Here is an 18,452-nt window from a genome sequence, read left to right on the forward strand (position 1 = left end):
TTGAATTGTGTAGGGAAAATATATGTTGTCCTATCAGGACATCGACAGACAAATGCGGCGCAGCCTTCAGTCTGCCCAGTCGTCCACAGTCCGTAACCCGCGGATTTACAATCAACAATTGACACATCTTTCTACCTAGGGATACGTTTCATTTCCGTCGGTCCATTTTCTGAATATGAGGTGAGTGTAAATTGCCTATCTGCATCAAAACAACACGTCTAATTTGACCTGTTTGAACGCTATTAAAGCGCCCCAGTCTACGCTGAAAATCTGCCTTGCAAGATGGCGACGTGGTTGAGAATTCAAAGGTGAAATACATGCTAAGTTAGCTAGCTAGCAACAACAACAACATCCTAAACGTCGGGTTCATACATCGAGGTGCTAACGTTGCATTTATTTTTAAGTCGGCGTTTGTTATCATGCATGTTTTGGTACATTTCCGGAAAAGGCTATCTGTTGTGGAAAGAGACCCATCCCCCAATTCAAGCTTCAAAATCCAGTTGCGTTTACATGACAGCATGGTGTTAAAAGGCAACAATAACAACGTAGCAGCAGCAGTGTGTCTCAGGTCCTAGGCTAGGGTCTGTTTGGGGCCATGTAGAAGACCATGGCTACCTATCGTTACAGGGAAGGGATCAGAGAGACCACCCTAAATGGTTTCTAAATTTAACTTCACTAATAATTTCACTGTAAAACGATGGAAGCTGACAAAGGCAGTCTCGTGAAATGTAAAAGCACGCCACTACTGCTAAGTATAGCTGAAATCACGTCGGCAATTATTATTTAAAGCTTCTTTTATTGTGATAATGTAGGTCGGGGAGCACCCAGAAGCGTATTTGCTGTAGACACTGAAGCTTATGTCTTACTGTAACGCTATTAAGTGTAAAAACAAGGCATCGACCTAAAGGCATTGGCTAAACGTGATGGGAAAAGGACATAGCTCAAACTTTCCTTCGACAAGGTCAGTTAAATGATTTCCATTATCATTTTCAGTTCAGTTCAAGTTGTGACGAAGGCAGGCAGACGAGCCTAGAGACAAGTTATGGCTGGTCAGATCACTAACTAAGGCTGTAGCCATTGCTTTCTTTTGGTAATCGAGTATTCTATTGTTTATTATCCTTATTAATGAACTGATTCGATAAAAAAGCAACCCTCCCTTATAGTTACAGACCATTGAACTCTGCCTCAGTGCATTTTTCTCAGCCTTACAAGTCAGACCCTCCCACTGTGTCTTGCAAGCCAGCCGTTACATTGTCAGTAAGGCCCAGTATCTTCAGCTAGCTTTAACAAAGCTCAGTAAATAATAATGTTTGTAATGATTTATATTAAGTGATATGTTATTGATCCCTGTAGGAAACTTCTCTTCTCTCTTGCCCCCCCACCCCCCCCAACAGCGAGGTCAAAGGTCAGGGTCAGCTACAGAACAGCAGCACTCCTGGAGCTGGTAGGGATTCAGTGTTTTGCTCAAGGACACCTCAGCAGGGTAGACGAGGCTTGAGCCTGGGTTGATAGTCCTTACACCTTCTGATGTAAGGACAGTCTCTCTAACCACTGGGCAACCTGCCGCCCCAACTGATGCATGAGGGAAGTGCTGATGTTTTTTTTTGGCTGTAAATACTGTCCCTTTTTTATTTACTTTGTTGAGCCAAGATGTAGACGACGGGACAGCAGCAAGATCTCACGGTAAAGATAACGGATCCTCTCCAGCACAGCAGCACCAATGCAACACCTTTTGTTTCCTTTTGCACTGATTATGAACTGTACGGACAAATATCTATTCATCGCCTCACAGTACCTGCCAACTGTCTCATTTTCCAGCATGTTTTTTTTAATCCTCCATCAATTTCATGGATTTTGCTAGATTTATGCCTACCAAATGTTTTTTTGTTTATCTTAAAAGTCAATCTGGAAAAATCACAATAACAGCATAGGGTCACATTCGCTGTAGACCTGTGTCGAGCCATTGAAAAGTGTCTTCTTCCTGTATAGTTAGCATTGCAATGTGAATGCGGTGTTATTGAAACTCGTCTTACATGACATGAGGACTGTAGATTTCATAAAGGTAGCAGTCACGTGGGAGGTTTTGAAAACGAGAAGTGCACCATGCCTATAGTAACTGCAGCTATAGGAAACTCCGTCAAGGCTGCATTAGCCTACACTTTGAAGTTGGCTGGAGGTTTAATATTTTGAGGCAGTTGAAGTGCTGCTGCTGGATGCTCTGGGTTTAGCAAAGAGTAGAGGAAGAGTTCTTCTAATTTCTGTCTTTGTTTTGATTTCATTTTGACACTTATTTCCTGAATGTGACATGTTGCTTCATCTAAACTGGTTTGTTCCCCCTCCTTGTTTGGCTCAAAGCCCAAGGTGCCGCTGCAAATGAGATGTAGCCTCACATGTGTTTAAGATCCAGATCATGGCCAAATATAGTAACGTGCGACAAAACTGTTTATAAAAGTCTGTTGTTGGCTTAGTGTAGCAGACACGGAACAAAACAACCTTCATTATTGCTTTTGTGGTGAGTTTATTTCATTCACCTTCAAAAAGGGAAAACAGCAAAGAGAAAAAAACAGCTGTTATGTTCAGGGTGGGAAATCACCACCACCTACCAGCCAAACACTGGTAAATATTGGCTATGGCTGAAATTGTAAAAGTGGCTCTTGATTTCTCAGACCCACCAAACTCTGTGGCTTGCGGATTAAAAAAATAGTTTCCCACCCTAGTTATGGTGGCAATGACTGTAGCTTTTCCAACCCTGCAGTTAGCCTCATAATATCTTGGCATGGGAGTAATGCAGTTAATCTTGCAGACCTAGAATAAAGATGACAGAGCCAGCAGAACACAGATGTAAGATGGGTCCCGGCAAAGAATGACAAAAGATAACAGTGTGGGGGCATTTGAAGTTAAAATTGAAAGAAAATCCATCTGCCTATGTTGCAAAACCAACCAATTGAAACCTTCATTTTTTAAATTCTATGTGTTTTGCTTTGATAGCATGTTTTTGTAGCCCTTAAAGGAATGTAGTCCTACTAAATCTATTAGTCACTCTAGTAATTCAGTCACAATTTACTGTGATGTTGGGTGGAAGTTTGCCTTTTAGAGATCAGACATGTCACTCTGCATCCTGGTTCCGCCTTGTTCCTCCCACCCACAGAGATTGTTTGGGTGATTTCTGGTGCTGCAGCTGCAAATTATGGCTCAAAGTTGTGTTTTCTTTCTTTTAAGAAGCAATTGTTTCAGTGTTGTGCATGCATAAAATCCCTGGACCTTTGGTGTAAAAGCCTTGACTTTAAGTGATCTTCTCCCAAGTTAAAGCGCTCTTCCAAGAGTTAAGAGTATTGGTGTTTTTGGCTTTGATCTTAACCTTGTTAGCTACCGTAGCAACCGGAGGTAACGACAGCAGGGCAATGCATTGGGTTTCGTATTCACCAGCATGGAAATACAGGGCTGACTTGACACTATTTGACAGAACTGGGAGTGATAATAGTTGAAGGACCATACTGACTTTTTTGGCAAATCAGCTAATAAGATCAAATAAGATTTTTAGAACTCTCACCTCTGTGTGTCCAGTATTTATTTAGTGCCTAATAACTCATTCACTCTGTTTAGTGGACGACACAAGTTAGCTTATCTCAAAAGCTCTTAAAGTTTATCAGTGAGCTTTTTTTATGTATTCATGTTTTTTTAAAAAAAGGGTGTATTCCTCTAAGAATCTTAGTTTAAAAGGAGCAACCAGTCTAATTAGATGGCTAAAACACGACAGAGGTAAGTAGCCTAATCATGGTCTACAACAATAGGACATAATCCTTTGTGAAGTGATTGACTGACTCACTGATAGTGATGGTAATACTAATATGGTCCGTGATAATCTCTGCATTGTGTTTCTGATGCTGCGGCAGTAGCTCACACTCTGAATGAGTGAAGACAAGTGGTGTAATGTCTTTTTCAAATACTAGCTGTTGATTTCATTCTAGCTTACTTTGTGCATTGATTTCATCTTAGCTGGCTCATTCTTTTCATCCTAACTGATTTCTTGTGTAAAAAGACATTTAAGAGGCTCTGATATCTCCACTTGAGTATCTTAAATTCTTTTTTTTCCTGTCTTGCCGCAGGTGGTTTGGGTCTCCAACCATGGTCCAGCTGAATCCCTGATCCGTGAAGCAGCAGCAGCCCGCTTCCCCTGAGCCAGGATGTCCAGTAGCTCGGGCTACCCCCCCAGCCAGGGGAGCTTCAGCAGCGAGCAGAGCCGATACCCGCCACACTCTGTCCAGTACACCTTCAGCACCACACGCCACCAACAGGTAAAGCCTTCCCTCTGCACTGTTGCACTGCAAGTCAATATGCAGCTAGAGGCAACAGCCTTGTTCGGTCGTGGCACTCGTGAGCCGCACTCGTGTCTCATGTAATGTCTTTGTTTGCTCAGTGGTCCAACACTTAATGCTGTTGTATGCTGCTGTATACTAATCTTTGTATGTTGACTTTACCTTATGGTGTCAGAGTGAATATGCAAATACATTCTTATGGGTGACAGACGGCTCTAATTTGAATGATGAAGGCTGGATTTTTGCTTGAGCCGTTCTGCTGTTGTGCACAGGGCTTGACATGAAGGGCTTGTTCGAGGCAACAGCTTTGTCTGTTTGGACAAGGGAAATTTGTTATGAGCTGTCCAATGTGAGTGAAAATGCTATGATTCTTAGGATCAGCCATCCACTTCAATGAAATTATGCCAAATGCTGCCATGCTCAAAAGTCTAAATGTATTTCAAATTAAATACAGTTGTACAGTTTTGCCCAGACCTTGATGTACACAAACCAGCAAAGTGCACAGCATAAGCTGTTTGCTTTCCATAGTGCACTTTATTAGAGACAGGAAAACAAAACAGACACGCATGGAAAACGGCCGATGTTTACACTGTACTTTAACTTTCAGATGACCTGCATGAATTCAAGTCAGCTAATTGGACACTTGTTCGATAATTTGTTTGTACTAATGATTACCTACAAACACAAGATTTTACGCAGTATACGGTTGAGGCTGTAATGCCAAGTTGACTTGAGATTCAAGACGAGTGTTATGCTTCTTCTGTGATGAATGTTGTGGTAGCACTGCAACTCTTTGCAGTCTTCTTTTCAAGTATCCTTCTTCTCAATGGAATAATTTGCTTTGATCTTTTTTGAGAGGAAAAGTTGTTTATGTTTTTGTAGAAAATTAGCTTGTCACATCCTAGCAGTGGTAAAATTTGTATCTTAGGGTGATGTCAAAAACATGATTCTCGGCTAACTCCTCCACTCCTCTTCTCTTTGTGCCAACTGTTAAACTGCACTGTTCCATCTTTTAAAAATGTAAAATGAGGTGGAGAAAGCAAAAACTGAGGGTGGCATCACACACTGCACAGAAAACAACGCTACTGAAAATTGCAAAACATTTCTCCATCTAAACTTAAAGGGCCTCATTGGTGCTGAAAAACCATGAAGTCACAAAACAAGTTGGATATGTAGACACAAGACAGTGTGTTATGGCCTAATCAGAGAATACATCAACTGAAAATGCATAGTCATATAAGCAGTGAAACACATTTTGTCTTATTTGGACAAGTTAAATCTACTCTCTGACAAGTGAAAAGTCAGTATAACTTGCCTGGTGAACGACAAATGCTCTAAAGAACACGATATTGAGCTGTGGTTTGCATGCCAGCCAGCTCTCTGTATTTTCATGCCAGTAAACCAGTGGTGTATATCACAGGTGTACGTAACACTGTGGCACAGTGCCTCACTGCAGCAACACAACAAGCTGACAGGAGGTGCTATGGGTGCTCTACCTGCACCATCAGAAAAAACTATTCTCTATAAAAAGCCAGTGTAAATAAGAATGTTTTAAAGTTTGGTTCTTGAGAGGGCTATGATTATGATTGTATGCATATTAATTATACAAAATTTTAAATTTTTTAGGAGTCAGTATGGCCTTGTTCAGTTGTTCTCTTAGAGCCAAATTTGAGGAATATTTTCCAAGGAGACATTTTTAAGGCAGTGATCTCTTGTGAGCTTCCCTCTGGTCAGATGAAAGATGGAGGGCCATTAACACGTGATTTGCCATTTTTTCATGGGGAAAATTATGAACCAAAGTTAGAAGACTGATTCAATTTTTCTATTTGATTTTGGTTTGGGTGGTTTAAAAAAACTTTAGCGGCACTGCACAAGAAATAGGTGTCACTAAATGCGACCAAATGGTTGCGTTTTGGAGCTGTGTACATTTAGAGTTTCTAGTCTTTACTGCAGTCTATTACCATTGCCACTGATAGTGCTTCATTTAAGGTAATGCTATGCAGCCTGCTGTGTGCTGGGGTTGAGAATTTCTTGCAGTGAAGCACAACAGTCAAGCAATTTAAAGAAGTGAAAGGGGAATAACAAGAATTTGTTTGTATTAAATATTTGAATGCCTTAGAGGGCAATATGGGAGGAAATTCAGAGATAATTGCAAAACAAGGCTTGCATAGATTTTCACCCGGCACACTTTCCAATTGCATTTCCATTTGCCTATCGTGAAGGTTGTATAATGTTTGTTGGCCACTTTTGATGACATACTTCTTAGAAGCTTACTTACACAGAAAACTGTCTGTGGTGCATTTCTGGGCATTTGGACTGTTTGCTTAAATCTGGGACAAAAACCTGGAGTTTGGAAATGTTTCCTCTAACTGCATTTGCTTGCTCAGGTTTGTTTGCAGGTCGCAATGTGCTGATAGCATTTTTGTGTTCTATGCCTAATAGCTTTCTGATAGAAGCTTTTGAGTCTTAAACAGGTTTTAATCAATTTACTTGACAGCAACAGAACATGTTTTTGTAGTTTGCCAGATAAGAGCAATGCCACTGGCTTCAATGATTTCATTGGTCATTGAATAATAAGATGCTTGATGTTCAGGGAGCTGACTGGATCAACAGTACCTATAAGCATGATTTGGTTGCCACACCCTGAAGTGCTTTGTATTAATGGTAGTTTTGACGTAACTCACCATATTGTATTTGGCTAGACTCGCTTGTTCCCATCAACGATTTGCAGACTTGCACATTGGTTTGTGTCTAGATTTTCTCTCCCTCTCATACTGTTCTTGTGGTGTGTGTGTGTGTGTGTGTGTGTGTGTGTGTGTGTGTGTGTGCGTGCATGTGTGTGTGTGCCTGTGGTCTTTGCCTTCAGGAGTTCACCGTCCCAGACTATCGGACTCACATGCAGGATCCGCAGGGTCGGAGGAGACCGTCTTTGCTGTCTGAATTCCACCCAGGAACTGAGAGGTAAGAGCCTCACTTCATTCACCTGGCCTGTCCCGGTCTGAAGTGATGCCGAATATCTGACAGATGGCACTGGGTGACGTGGGTGACTACATCCACATTCTCACCATCTAGATTCTCTGTATATCTGAGCACTTGTTTACCTCCGTTCTCCCCAGGCCTCCAGAGAGACGCCATGGCTACGAACAGCAGTTCCACTCCGTCACCGCCCAGCCCGAGCACGAGGCCTTGGAGGCTAAACGCCCTCGCATGGAGACCGTCTCCGAGGCCCACATCACCCGCACCCCTCCCACTGCTGGGGGTATTGTCCTGCCCCTGCCCCATACAGTCCAGGACAGCCTAAGAGCCACCGTGGAGGTCAAGAAGGTGGGCCTTGTCCCTCTTAGTCAAACTGAGAAGTCATCAGAATTGGTCTCAATCAGGCATCAGACTTTATCACAGTCTGATACTGAACGCTTGAGAAAATTATTCTCTATAAGTCATGGCTGTTGTTTATTGAGCAATATTTACTTGATGAAAGAAAGTAAAATTTGTATTATTGTGAAAATTTTACCGCAACTATAAATCTTCACACCGTAGCTGTGAATTAAAAGAAATCCTCTCCTTGTATTCAGAAAACTACTCTGTCTACTCTCTTTGACTTCTCATGTCAGCACCTGGTTGTGGTTGTGATTTTTCTTTTTCTTTTTAATGTATACCATCTACCAAAAGATAAGACTTTTAGGTCTTAATTCACAACCCTGCCACAGATGCGTTTTAGCAAGACCACAAAATGTGCTGTGGGACCATACAGAATCTTGCTAGGTTTTGCCAGCTGAATGAACCATTTTGTTTGCGGCAGGAGTCTCAATTCACCGTCAAAGTGGAGTCCTCGTCCCCAGGAGGACCAGGGCTACACATGGGGGAGGAGCAGGACACCTCTCCCTCCAAGCTGTCTAAAGAAGAGCTGATCCAGAGTATGGACCGCGTGGACCGAGAGATCGCTAAAGTAGAGCAGCAGATCTTCAAGCTGAAGAAGAAGCAGGTTGGTTACCTAGAGAGCATTTTTCTCTTAAAGGATAATGCTGGTTATTTTCAACCTGGGCCTTATTGTCCTAGTTTTTGACATCATAACAATATTTGAATTAACTGCAATACAGTCACAGGTTTGTGTTTATTGGGTATTTTGCAACAACTTTGTACGTGACTCCAATCAGAACCGAGGACTGGGAACTATCCATTTATAATGCAAATTTTATTATCCAATCACGCCAAGATGCTTGAAGTAACTGGTCTGGCTGCAAAAAAATGGGATTTTGCTCACATTGCCGTCAGATCATCAAAAAAAAAATATGGAAGTGTTCAGGTTCATATTGTGACTTGAATTCTATGTAGCCTGGATGCAATGCAGTCAAATGTAGTCAAGGTAGTCACAGATGTAAGTAAATACAGCCACAGGAGAGGCATAACAGCCATTCTCAGGCCAAGTGTTGGTTGCACAGCGATGCGATCTCATAAACTCTAGCGCATAATTGAACTTTAAAATTCATCCCTAGTCTGATTGTTTTCCAGCAATCTTCGGACCTCTTTAACCTCTTGAGAAAGCTGGTTTTCAGTCTTTGCTCTGGTGTTGTGCTGGTGTGAAAGCGGTCTCTCCTCAGTGTTAGTGAGGGGGCTCCTGCTAAGCCCTACAGGCCGGCCAGTCCTCTCAGCGAGGGCCTTTACTCAGCACACAGAGCCACAGGTTGCCCTCTGTCTGCACCAGCGCCGTTTGAAGACAAATCTCCTGAGCTGTAAGATGCTTATATAGGTGTGTAGCTCAGCAAGCTTGTGCCTATCTATGTCTGCTCCCAATTAGCTGCTCCCAGAAAAAGATGAATTTCTATAGCTGAAGGCTTATTTGCTCTATCAATCCCATCTTCCTGTCTTGACCTCCCCTCGAAGGGAGCATGAGCTTGTTTTTTAAGCTTTTTGGTGGCTGTTTTTCTCCTGATATCTTTTTGGAATTCCGTCTCATTAGATAGGAATGTAAGCTGAGCTTGGCTGGGAGAGACACGATTTTCTGCAAGGTTTTCTAGACCGCTTTTCCCAAGATTTTCAAGGATTTATTTGTTTATTTGAGGTATTTCAGGAGCTCCTAATCTTGTCCCTATAACCTGGTAGTTTACATAACCTTTAACTTGTAAACACTCACCCACCAGTTCAGCTGTCTGTCAGCCAGCATGGCCCCAGTGGCAGAAACCTGCAGTTCTGTAAAAGCAAGGCTAAGTCTGAACAAGCGGGCAGTGAATAATCTGATAACGCCAGCATGGGCCTCAGATATCAAAAGCTGGGATCAGAGCAACACAGAGTAGATGGAGCTGAGTTTTCCTCCCAGTTACCATTTGCTGCGGATGTAAAATTCATACAGATGAAAACCATGCACAGTTTGTAATTGGGTGATTAATGGAAGAAAGGAAGCTTCCCAAGTTTTTTTTTTCTGTGTGCCATTTGTGTGTCTTTGCTTGTATGCTATTGGCTCAAAATGTTTTGTGTTGGTGTTGTCTCTTAGCAACAACTGGAGGAGGAAGCGGCAAAGCCAATGGAGCCAGAAAAGCCAGTGACCCCTCCCCCGGTGGAGCACAAGCACCGCAGCATCGTCCAGATCATCTACGACGAGAACAGGGTTGGTCGTCTGCTTCAAAAACACCACCAACAAGCGTCACACGTCTTCAGCTGTCCTTAGTTATTTTATTTAGGCTCTTTGCCATTTGAAGCCATTCTTTTTCTTTCTTTAGATGTACTCTATGCACTCTAAGTCGGAAGTAGTCAATTTGGCAGAGCAGTATTTTCATTTTCAGAAATAATATTCAAGTGCGTCTGCGATGACGTCAATTTAGAGGTCTTGATGTCTTGTACTTTTTGCATTATTGATGTTTTGAAGGCAGATTTGTGTATGTATGTGTGTGAGAGCAACTCATCTTGAGTGCAGTGTGTGTTTGTAACTGATTTCTCACGTTTCTCACATTTTTTTGTTTAATTTAACCTTTTTTAAATCGGTGGGCCCATTAAGAATTCATTAATATTTAAAATGTTGGTCTAGCAAAAAGCAAGTGTAGAGGCAGCCTTCATTATCTGTATTTCAGCGGAACAATGGGGAGCGAGTGAGTTTGTGTGTGTGTGTGTGTGTGTGTGTGTGGAGGTTACTGTAGTTCATGTCTGTCAGACAGTGTTGTGGCAGGCCAGTCCTGGGACACGCCTTCCTTCCCAGTCAGCCATTAACTCTTTCGGCATTCGATCTCGCAGCCTCAGTTACCTGCCTCAGTCTATAGGTAGAGGCTTATGAAAAGAGAAGATAAAGAGTTATTCAAGATTGTTCTAATGAGCTTGCAGAGCAGACAGTCCGCTGTGATCAAGGAGAGCTGTCATTGCCAGCCCCATTAATTATGCTGCAGCGGGAACATTCTTCTCTCCGTTTTTTTCTCGTATCATGTATCGCTCCATTCAGGCAGGTGCAGCTGCTCGGTTTTTAATGTAGCAATTGCAGAAGCTCATGCTCCGAGATCAAATCGAATACATCTGAAAACGATTAAGCAGGGATCTGATTTATTTTGCAGGACATTATTCATTTTTATTGGGAGTCCATGGTTTTCCTGCTTTTTTTTTCTCCCTTGATTTTTTGCATTCCTGATCAGGAAGTACAGTGTGGAAGCTAAAATCAGTTAATAAAGTTCATAAAGTTCACTTAAACTTTGTTTACAGCACATGGCCCCATTTTAGGTACATTGTTAATTGAAGCTCTCTCTCTGCAGCCAATCAAAATTTCTCATAAATATTATATTAACATTAATAGAAACTTAAATATTGTATTGATCTTCAGTCGTGTGTTATGCGAAGAAAAAAATAGTATTTGAATGTGTGAAAATAGCATTGTGCCTTTGCTTTTATTAGGTTTATTAGTCAAGATATCAACGTATGAGCCCCTGTATCAAACTGTGAGCTAATTTACTAATGAAGAGTTTTGATTGTTTTGATTTAGGAGTACCTAATTCTCTCTATTGCCTCTCTAATCCTTATTCATTTTCCCAGAAAAAAGCTGAAGAGGCCCATAAAATACTGGAAGGTCTCGGTCCCAAGGTTGAGCTGGTACGTGATTCGGTGGTTAATAATAGTTATTCATTTTCCCTGTGCTAGGTTTGAGGAAGAAATGATGCTTAGCTCAGTAGCAAGTTAGATATTACTGCTTGCCTAATAGCTAATGATTAATCCACTGCTCTGCCTTTTTTTCCTTCTTAGCCCTTGTACAATCAGCCGTCGGACACAAAGGTGTACCATGACAACATCAAGACGTGAGTATCAACTTTGGTTTCATAGCAGCGTTTCATGAACATCTGTAGGCCTTGCATAACATAAGAACAGTGCAAAGGACATACAACACTAACAGGATAAGAGGCTTCTCAGCTGAGGGAAGTGTTGGGGGGAGGGGAGGGGGGTTGGTGGGTGGCGTCGACCTCATCCAGATAAACCCATCTGATAATTCTCTGTCTAATCTGATAGCTGAGTCACCCGTTTGGTTTGCCCTACTGACACCAAGGAGAGGGATTGAGAAAGGAAGTAAAAGAAGGTGTGTCTGTCTGTGTGCATGTGTGTCTGTCTGTTTGTCTGTGTGTGTGTGTGTGTGTGTGTGTGTGTGTGTGTGTTTAAGGCAGGGGTGTGGTAGGGTTGAAGGCCAGGCTGTCTAGGATGAAGCCCTTATCAGCATGCACCATGCGAGTGGCCCATCTGGTTCAGCCTTTTATCAGGACAGAGGCCACCTCTGTGTGAATTCGTTGTACTGACCACACTGTCAGGGTCAACTCTCTGAGTGTTCTTTCCCCCGCAGCCGCCATCATGTGCAAACAAAAAAAGTTCCCAGTATTTTGTGCCTGCTGTAGTGCAAATAAACAATGAGGCCATGATGATTTTTCTTGGTTTTGGAAAGGAAATTAAGTTGGCTACCTCAAAGAATTTTCTAATCTGCTGAGGTAGTCTTGAACTTGTTGGAAGCATTTGTCTGGATTCATAAAGCCCAGCATTGTCCTTGTATGGTGTAACTCCTTGGCTCTTGCCTTGATGCTGAATGTTACTTCCCTGGGTAAATGCTAGAATACACCTCAGGACATGATCTTTTTATGCATTATGTTGCGTGCTTTCAGGTTAAAACAGAGTCGTTCCATCAATATGTTAATAAAGACTGCAGTGACTATGCAAATGTTATAACATTAACATAGCATCGTCTGCATTTGACTGAATGAATTTTGTTCTCTTGCAGCAACCAAGTCATGAGGAAGAAGCTGATTCTGTTTTTCAAGAGGAGGAACCATGCTCGTAAACAAAGGGTAAGTGTCCCTGCTGGTAGGGAAACATGGTGGAGAAGGAACTTCCAGGTATTTGTGTGAACGCTTTGAACGCAGCACTGAGGCGCACCCCATACCCATGGACAGTTCAACGGATAAGGCCATGACAATAAACGCTCCACACCCGAGCTCTGTTTGCACTCAGATGACCTCAGCTGACCACTGGAAATATTATGGGGATTGTTTAAGCCTTTGACAGGTCGTAACTTTCCTATTTACTTAAAGCTATATTGACACAGTCTGGGGCACTTTGCATAAGTTCTACAAAGCCCGCAAGTTTTACTGGCTTTTTCACATTTGTATTTTTGAGTACTTGAAAATGCAAAAAGGCCGACAAGAGGCAGTGCAGTGTTGAGAGTCTGGTTTGTTGATGGGTCGCAGACTCTTACCAGTTGTTGCACTTGAATGATTTTTGACTGCATATTTAAATAATGACTCCTCTATTGAATGTATTTTTATTTAGTCCTAATACTACTTGTCATCCTGAAATCGGGGGACAATGCATAAGAGAGGTTTGTAGTTCTTTGAATGTGCATTTAATATAGCTGAAGATATGCTGAAATTACAGCCGACAGTCTCCACTTCAGCCTCAAAGTCGTTGTCATTTCATCTTCAGTAGTAATAAATATCTATACAAAACATCAATAATTTAAATACTTATGGATTTCACTAAATATTTAATGCAGATTTGTATAATTCCTCAAGTTTGCAGCACCTCAGATTCTTGTAATTACTAGGTCTCCGTGCTTCTACTTTGAAATTTAATAGCTGTAGGGTGCAGTCAAACCCATTAATTTAAAATGCACTGTTGTATCTATACAATACATGGGAAACGCCTTGAATTCCCTCTAGTTATGTTTGTTGAAGTGTATCATGTATTGTGTGTGCTAAAAGCTTGATCAATTGAACTTTCCCGTGTGTTTATGGACAACGGAACAAAGTGTTATTTCAAAGAGGAGATCACAGAAACAAGCCGGCCAAATGACTCCTCTTTCTTATCAGGAAGCCCGTGGCTAAATACACTATAATCACCCCATGTCGAAGCACCTGCCTCTTCTTTTTTTTTTGGTATTGCTATGGCTCCGTGAGTGCAACCTTTCTCTGGCTGCTCCCTGTCAGGGTCAGACGGACCTTTTGGACTCTGAACAATGGCAGAGTGCACATGGCTCCCTGCCAGGAGGAAGGTGAATTGTTTGGCCCTCGCTGCAGAGAGTGGAAACAAGGCTGTATTGTCCTCCGCATACGGGACTCTTTCCATCTCCCCACTGAACATTTTAACTCTTATGTCTCTGGATGTGTGTGTATTTTATTTTATTTGTTTTTAATGAACATCTGCAATGTTTTGGCTTTTTGCATTAAGAACTGAGTCTGTGCTTTAATCATTTATTTTCCCCAGCCTCCTGTAGAATTACACCAGAAAAACACCAAATTGTAAACAAATGTGAACATGCATGCATGCATGTAGTTACTGAAATGTAAGCTAATGCAACAAAATGATGGCAAGGTTTTTCTGCTATTGAAAACTACTTGGAAACAAAAATAGTCTTATCTTAAATATGAACAAATAATGCCTAGGGTAATGGGCTGAATTTGGCAACTTGAAAAACAGAGACAAACACACACAAACTCAGCCAGTTCCTGAGGTGCATAGAGGAGTCTGTCTGCAGTTCAGCTCAGAACCCCGTACTCTCTCTAACGTTCTTCCAGTTCACTGAAGTTACTGTAGCCAGTGTGCAGTTTGGTAGCAGCATTATGTTCATCTTTTGAAATGTGTGAAAGCAAAAGTAAACTGTAATAGTGATTTGAGTGATAGATGTGTGAAAAAACACGCACTCACATTCATGTTCACCCACAGCTCATAGGACAGAGAGGTGCTTTAGCCGATTGCTTCGATTTTAATGATTGTTTGCATCTGTAAGTTTCTCCAGTGGCCTAGCTACTTTTACATCTGCCTCCAACAAACTGAGCTCTATCATCTTCTCATCTGAAACTTAACATCAAAAGTTAAAAACACCCTCAACACTCCAGATTTTTCATCTGTTTAAGGTATACGTTCTTCAGACAGTAATGTTCCACCTGCAGTGTTGTTCTCGCACTTTCTTGAATTGAAATTAGAACATTGTACAAATTGCATCTATAAATAGTGCTGATTTGGTCAATTCTAGTATTTTTTATGACACCATATATATGATAAGAAGTTTATCTCAGATCAGCCTTAATTTTTGATAACCCTTCCGTCTTCCAATGCGAGCCACTTTAAAGTATCCAGATGCAGGACAATGCCGACAACAAAAGTCTTCACAGTGGTGGAATAGCCTTACAGATAGCAACAGAAGTTCTAGATGTATTTTTAATCAGTATTACAGTCAGCGGTGTAAGACGACCATGTAACTATGTGAGAGGTTATTTGGGTCCTTGAAGTCTCTGAAAATAATTATACAGACTTCTGGTTCCATTTTTTATTAGATGCAGTTGTCACAAATCATATATCAGCGAAACGATATCCAAGGTTGTTTGACCTTCTGGCCTGTCACACTGGCCAGAGTTTTTTTTTTTTTTGGCCCTTACCATAGCGACAGACACCCACTCCTGATATAGCTGTTGACCATTTTGCATGCTGTGTACACAGGAACAGAAGATCTGCCAGCGCTACGACCAGCTGATGGAGGCCTGGGAGAAGAAGGTGGAGCGAATGGAGAACAACCCCAGACGCAAAGCCAAGGAGAGCCGGACGCGGGAGTACTACGAGAGGCAGTTCCCCGAGATCCGCAAGCAGAGAGAGCAGCAGGAGCGCTTCCAGAGGTAACGGAGGGCTCTCACCTGTGGTTGGCAAAAACTGTGACACCGTAGCTGTGTTGAGTGGTGTAGATTTGGCTATGATTGGTTCTTGGTTTGGCAGCAGATGGGTGGAAAACTAGTTGGGTCTGATATGTGTAGCTAATCTTTATGTGCTTTTATACCATTGGTCAAAAATGTTCATCCCCTTTGACTATTTGTTGCACCTACAGAAATATTTAAAAATGGCCCAATGTGAGATTTATATAATTTCATGCATGTTAGAAAAATAAGATTGGGAATAAAATTTAAAAAATCAAATAGCCATAATAATAATATCAATCTTAACTTAGAGCACTTATCGAAATTGTGTTACAAAGTGCTTAACTCGATAAATAAAAATGAAATCAGTAAATGAAAACAGAAATATGAACATAAAGTAAAAAAATATAATAATAAATGGAGAAAAAAAGTATACAAACATTTACTAGTTTGGTGAATGTTGGGTGGGGTTTGGTTAAATAGTACAACAAAAAATAATTTAGACACCCTTAACAACAATCCAAAGACAATTTCTGAATTACATATGTTACAAAATGTTGAACAAAACATGGCCAGTGAGGCAATTCAGTAAAAATGAATCAAGGGGTGAATGCTTTTTGAAATTGGATTGCATAACTTTTTAAAATGAAGCACAGTTTCAGTGACATCTAGCACATCTAGACTCTATAACACCTTTACTCAGGCTATTAAGCTCCTTCATACTATAAAATCACATACATGTTGAATCTGAAGGCATCCCTTTTTTGTATTCCCATTTAAATTTGCACTATTTACTTGTACATGTTAAACACCATAACTTAAATTTACTAATCTACCATGGCCTTCTTATAGTTGAAATAAATAAATGATTTGGATTCTATAGGAGATATTTTATTTCAATTTTAATTGAATTCAATTTAATTGAGAGCAGATTTTCGTGCTTGGGAGTTCATGCCGGAGAACTCCCAAACTGGACCAAAACACAAGACCAAAGGGGATTATGAGCTTTTGCTTGTTTTTGACAGCAGTGGTCTTTTTTTCCTGTTAGCGGCACATCAAATTGCAAAGCAATTTCTTAATCATAAAATCATCCTTGAGTGCACAGGACAGAAAGAAACAAAACATTTACTCAAGGATCTACAGTATGTCGTGAACTGATCAAAGCTGGAGGGGCTCCTGATGAAATCATCTTCACTCTAGTAAATTTTTTTGATGCATCACTGATGTTGACATGAACTGTAGCCTTCCAGTCCTCAATCTCTCCGTCCTACCTCTGGTTAGGAAATACATTCACACCCAGACCTTAACAGTGTCTCTTGCTTCATTTTTTTTTTTTTTCAATGTTTATTCAGCTATCAACTAAATGGAGGACACTAGGTGGTGTGCAGTGGCCTACTTTGGGTCTAGAGATTGGCTGTCTGGGTGCCTCTGGGCAGGGTGGGAGACAAGGTCAGGGTCCAGCGTCTGGTTGTTCCTGGCGCTGACGCTTTGCGCTTTCACTGAAAGTAAGGGTTTGCACGTCAGCACTGTTTATGCAGACTGCTAGACCATGAAGGAGGAAGCAAGCAATAACTAGTCAAAAAAAAAAAAAGCTCCCCTATTCATTACCGATGAGGACAATGATAACTGGCAGAGCTTTGAATATGAATTTAATAACTTCTGGTCTACATTTTCAGCTTGGAAAGTTCAAAACCACTTTTTATTTTGACTCATGTTAGCAGTTTGACTCTGGCTTTAGTTGGGAAAGAAACAATTGAGAACAAGTCTCAGAAGTTTGAAAGATGAGCTCCCTCTGAAATGAAGGCAACAAATCTGGTCTTTGTCTTACTGTAGAGCAGAAAAACTTGATCTCACTTTTTTTGTATTCATAGAAACATTTCTTAACATTAAATATAGTCAAACATGGACTGGAAATATGATTGGAATTGGTGATGAGGATGGAAATGTATAAAGATTTCTGTGGTGAATCTTTGTTTGTCGGGCGGGGGGTATGTATGTATGTATGTATGTATATCTACACTTTCTTGTCTGGAAAGACTTTTCATATTGTAGTTTTCTGACTTCTAAACTATTAAAATGTTCAAAGAAACTCCCTTCAACTATTACAATGCACACAAGTGAATCTTCCCATTTCTGTATTAGTCTTCAAACCTGGAATGGGACAGTGATTTTTGCGAATGAAACATTTTTAGACATTTAAATATTTTTCACTGCCATCCTCCCTAACCCCCTAATCTTTTTTCCGTTTTCCTTAGGGTTGGCCAAAGAGGAACTGGCCTTTCTGCAACCATCGCAAGAAGTGAGCATGAGATCTCTGAAATCATAGATGGCCTTTCTGAACAAGAGGTGGGTACTATCAGGAGTGCCTAAAACATGTTGTAGTATAGATGCGAAACCCCAAACTTGGGGGAAAAGAAGCAAGTGTCACAGTTTACATGGCATTTCCCCATCAAAATCCCCATTGACAAATTATCTCTGAATCCCTACTTGCTGCTCTGTAGCTGCTCCTGTGCTTTGACAGACCAACAGACTATGACCAACACACCCTGACTTTGACAGGCCATGACACAAAACACCTTCCTGAATTTCCTGGATGTGCAGTAGTTGCTGAATTATTGCGGATGTATCGGGTCTAAACTAACCACGGCCACTTTCCCTGCTTGTGTGCCACAGAACAACGAGAAACAGATGAGACAGCTGTCAGTCATCCCTCCCATGATGTATGACTCCGAGCAGCGACGAGTGAAGTTTATCAACATGAACGGCCTGATGGATGACCCAATGAAGGTGTACAAAGCCCGGCAGTTCATGAATGTTTGGACCGAACATGAAAAGGAAATCTTCAAGGACAAGTGAGTTGTTATTTTTGATGCCAGAAGAAGACCAGATGTAGTTGCAGTTTGTCAATAGTTTAGAGTGGATGGATATCTTATGTTTTCAGAGAACTCTGTTTGACATAAAAGTGAAAGTCTATACTTAGAATCATAGTCTGCCAAGTTGAAGATGA

The 18,452-nt window shown here is 41.2% G+C and overlaps 1 protein-coding gene across 6 annotated transcripts in view; it reads left to right on the forward strand.

Annotated features, from left to right (window-relative positions):
* Nucleotides 1–64: 64 nt before the first annotated feature.
* ncor1 (nuclear receptor corepressor 1) overlaps nt 65–18,452 on the forward strand; it is a 64,426-nt gene continuing 46,038 nt past the window's right edge. For all 6 annotated transcript variants that reach the window (XM_071900783.2, XM_078286397.1, XM_078286398.1 and 3 more), the window contains exons 1-12: nt 65–180; nt 4,107–4,295; nt 7,183–7,277; nt 7,433–7,640; nt 8,116–8,298; nt 9,805–9,918; nt 11,322–11,378; nt 11,529–11,581; nt 12,544–12,610; nt 15,258–15,430; nt 17,701–17,791; nt 18,119–18,297. In XM_071900783.2, the coding sequence (XP_071756884.2) occupies nt 4,185–4,295; nt 7,183–7,277; nt 7,433–7,640; nt 8,116–8,298; nt 9,805–9,918; nt 11,322–11,378; nt 11,529–11,581; nt 12,544–12,610; nt 15,258–15,430; nt 17,701–17,791; nt 18,119–18,297 (1,331 nt within the window). In that variant the 5' untranslated portion in view covers nt 65–180; nt 4,107–4,184. The remainder of the gene's footprint in view (nt 181–4,106; nt 4,296–7,182; nt 7,278–7,432; nt 7,641–8,115; nt 8,299–9,804; nt 9,919–11,321; nt 11,379–11,528; nt 11,582–12,543; nt 12,611–15,257; nt 15,431–17,700; nt 17,792–18,118; nt 18,298–18,452) is intronic.

The sequence above is a fragment of the Centroberyx gerrardi genome, chromosome 11, assembly GCF_048128805.1.
Source record: "Centroberyx gerrardi isolate f3 chromosome 11, fCenGer3.hap1.cur.20231027, whole genome shotgun sequence".
NCBI lineage: Eukaryota > Metazoa > Chordata > Actinopteri > Beryciformes > Berycidae > Centroberyx > Centroberyx gerrardi.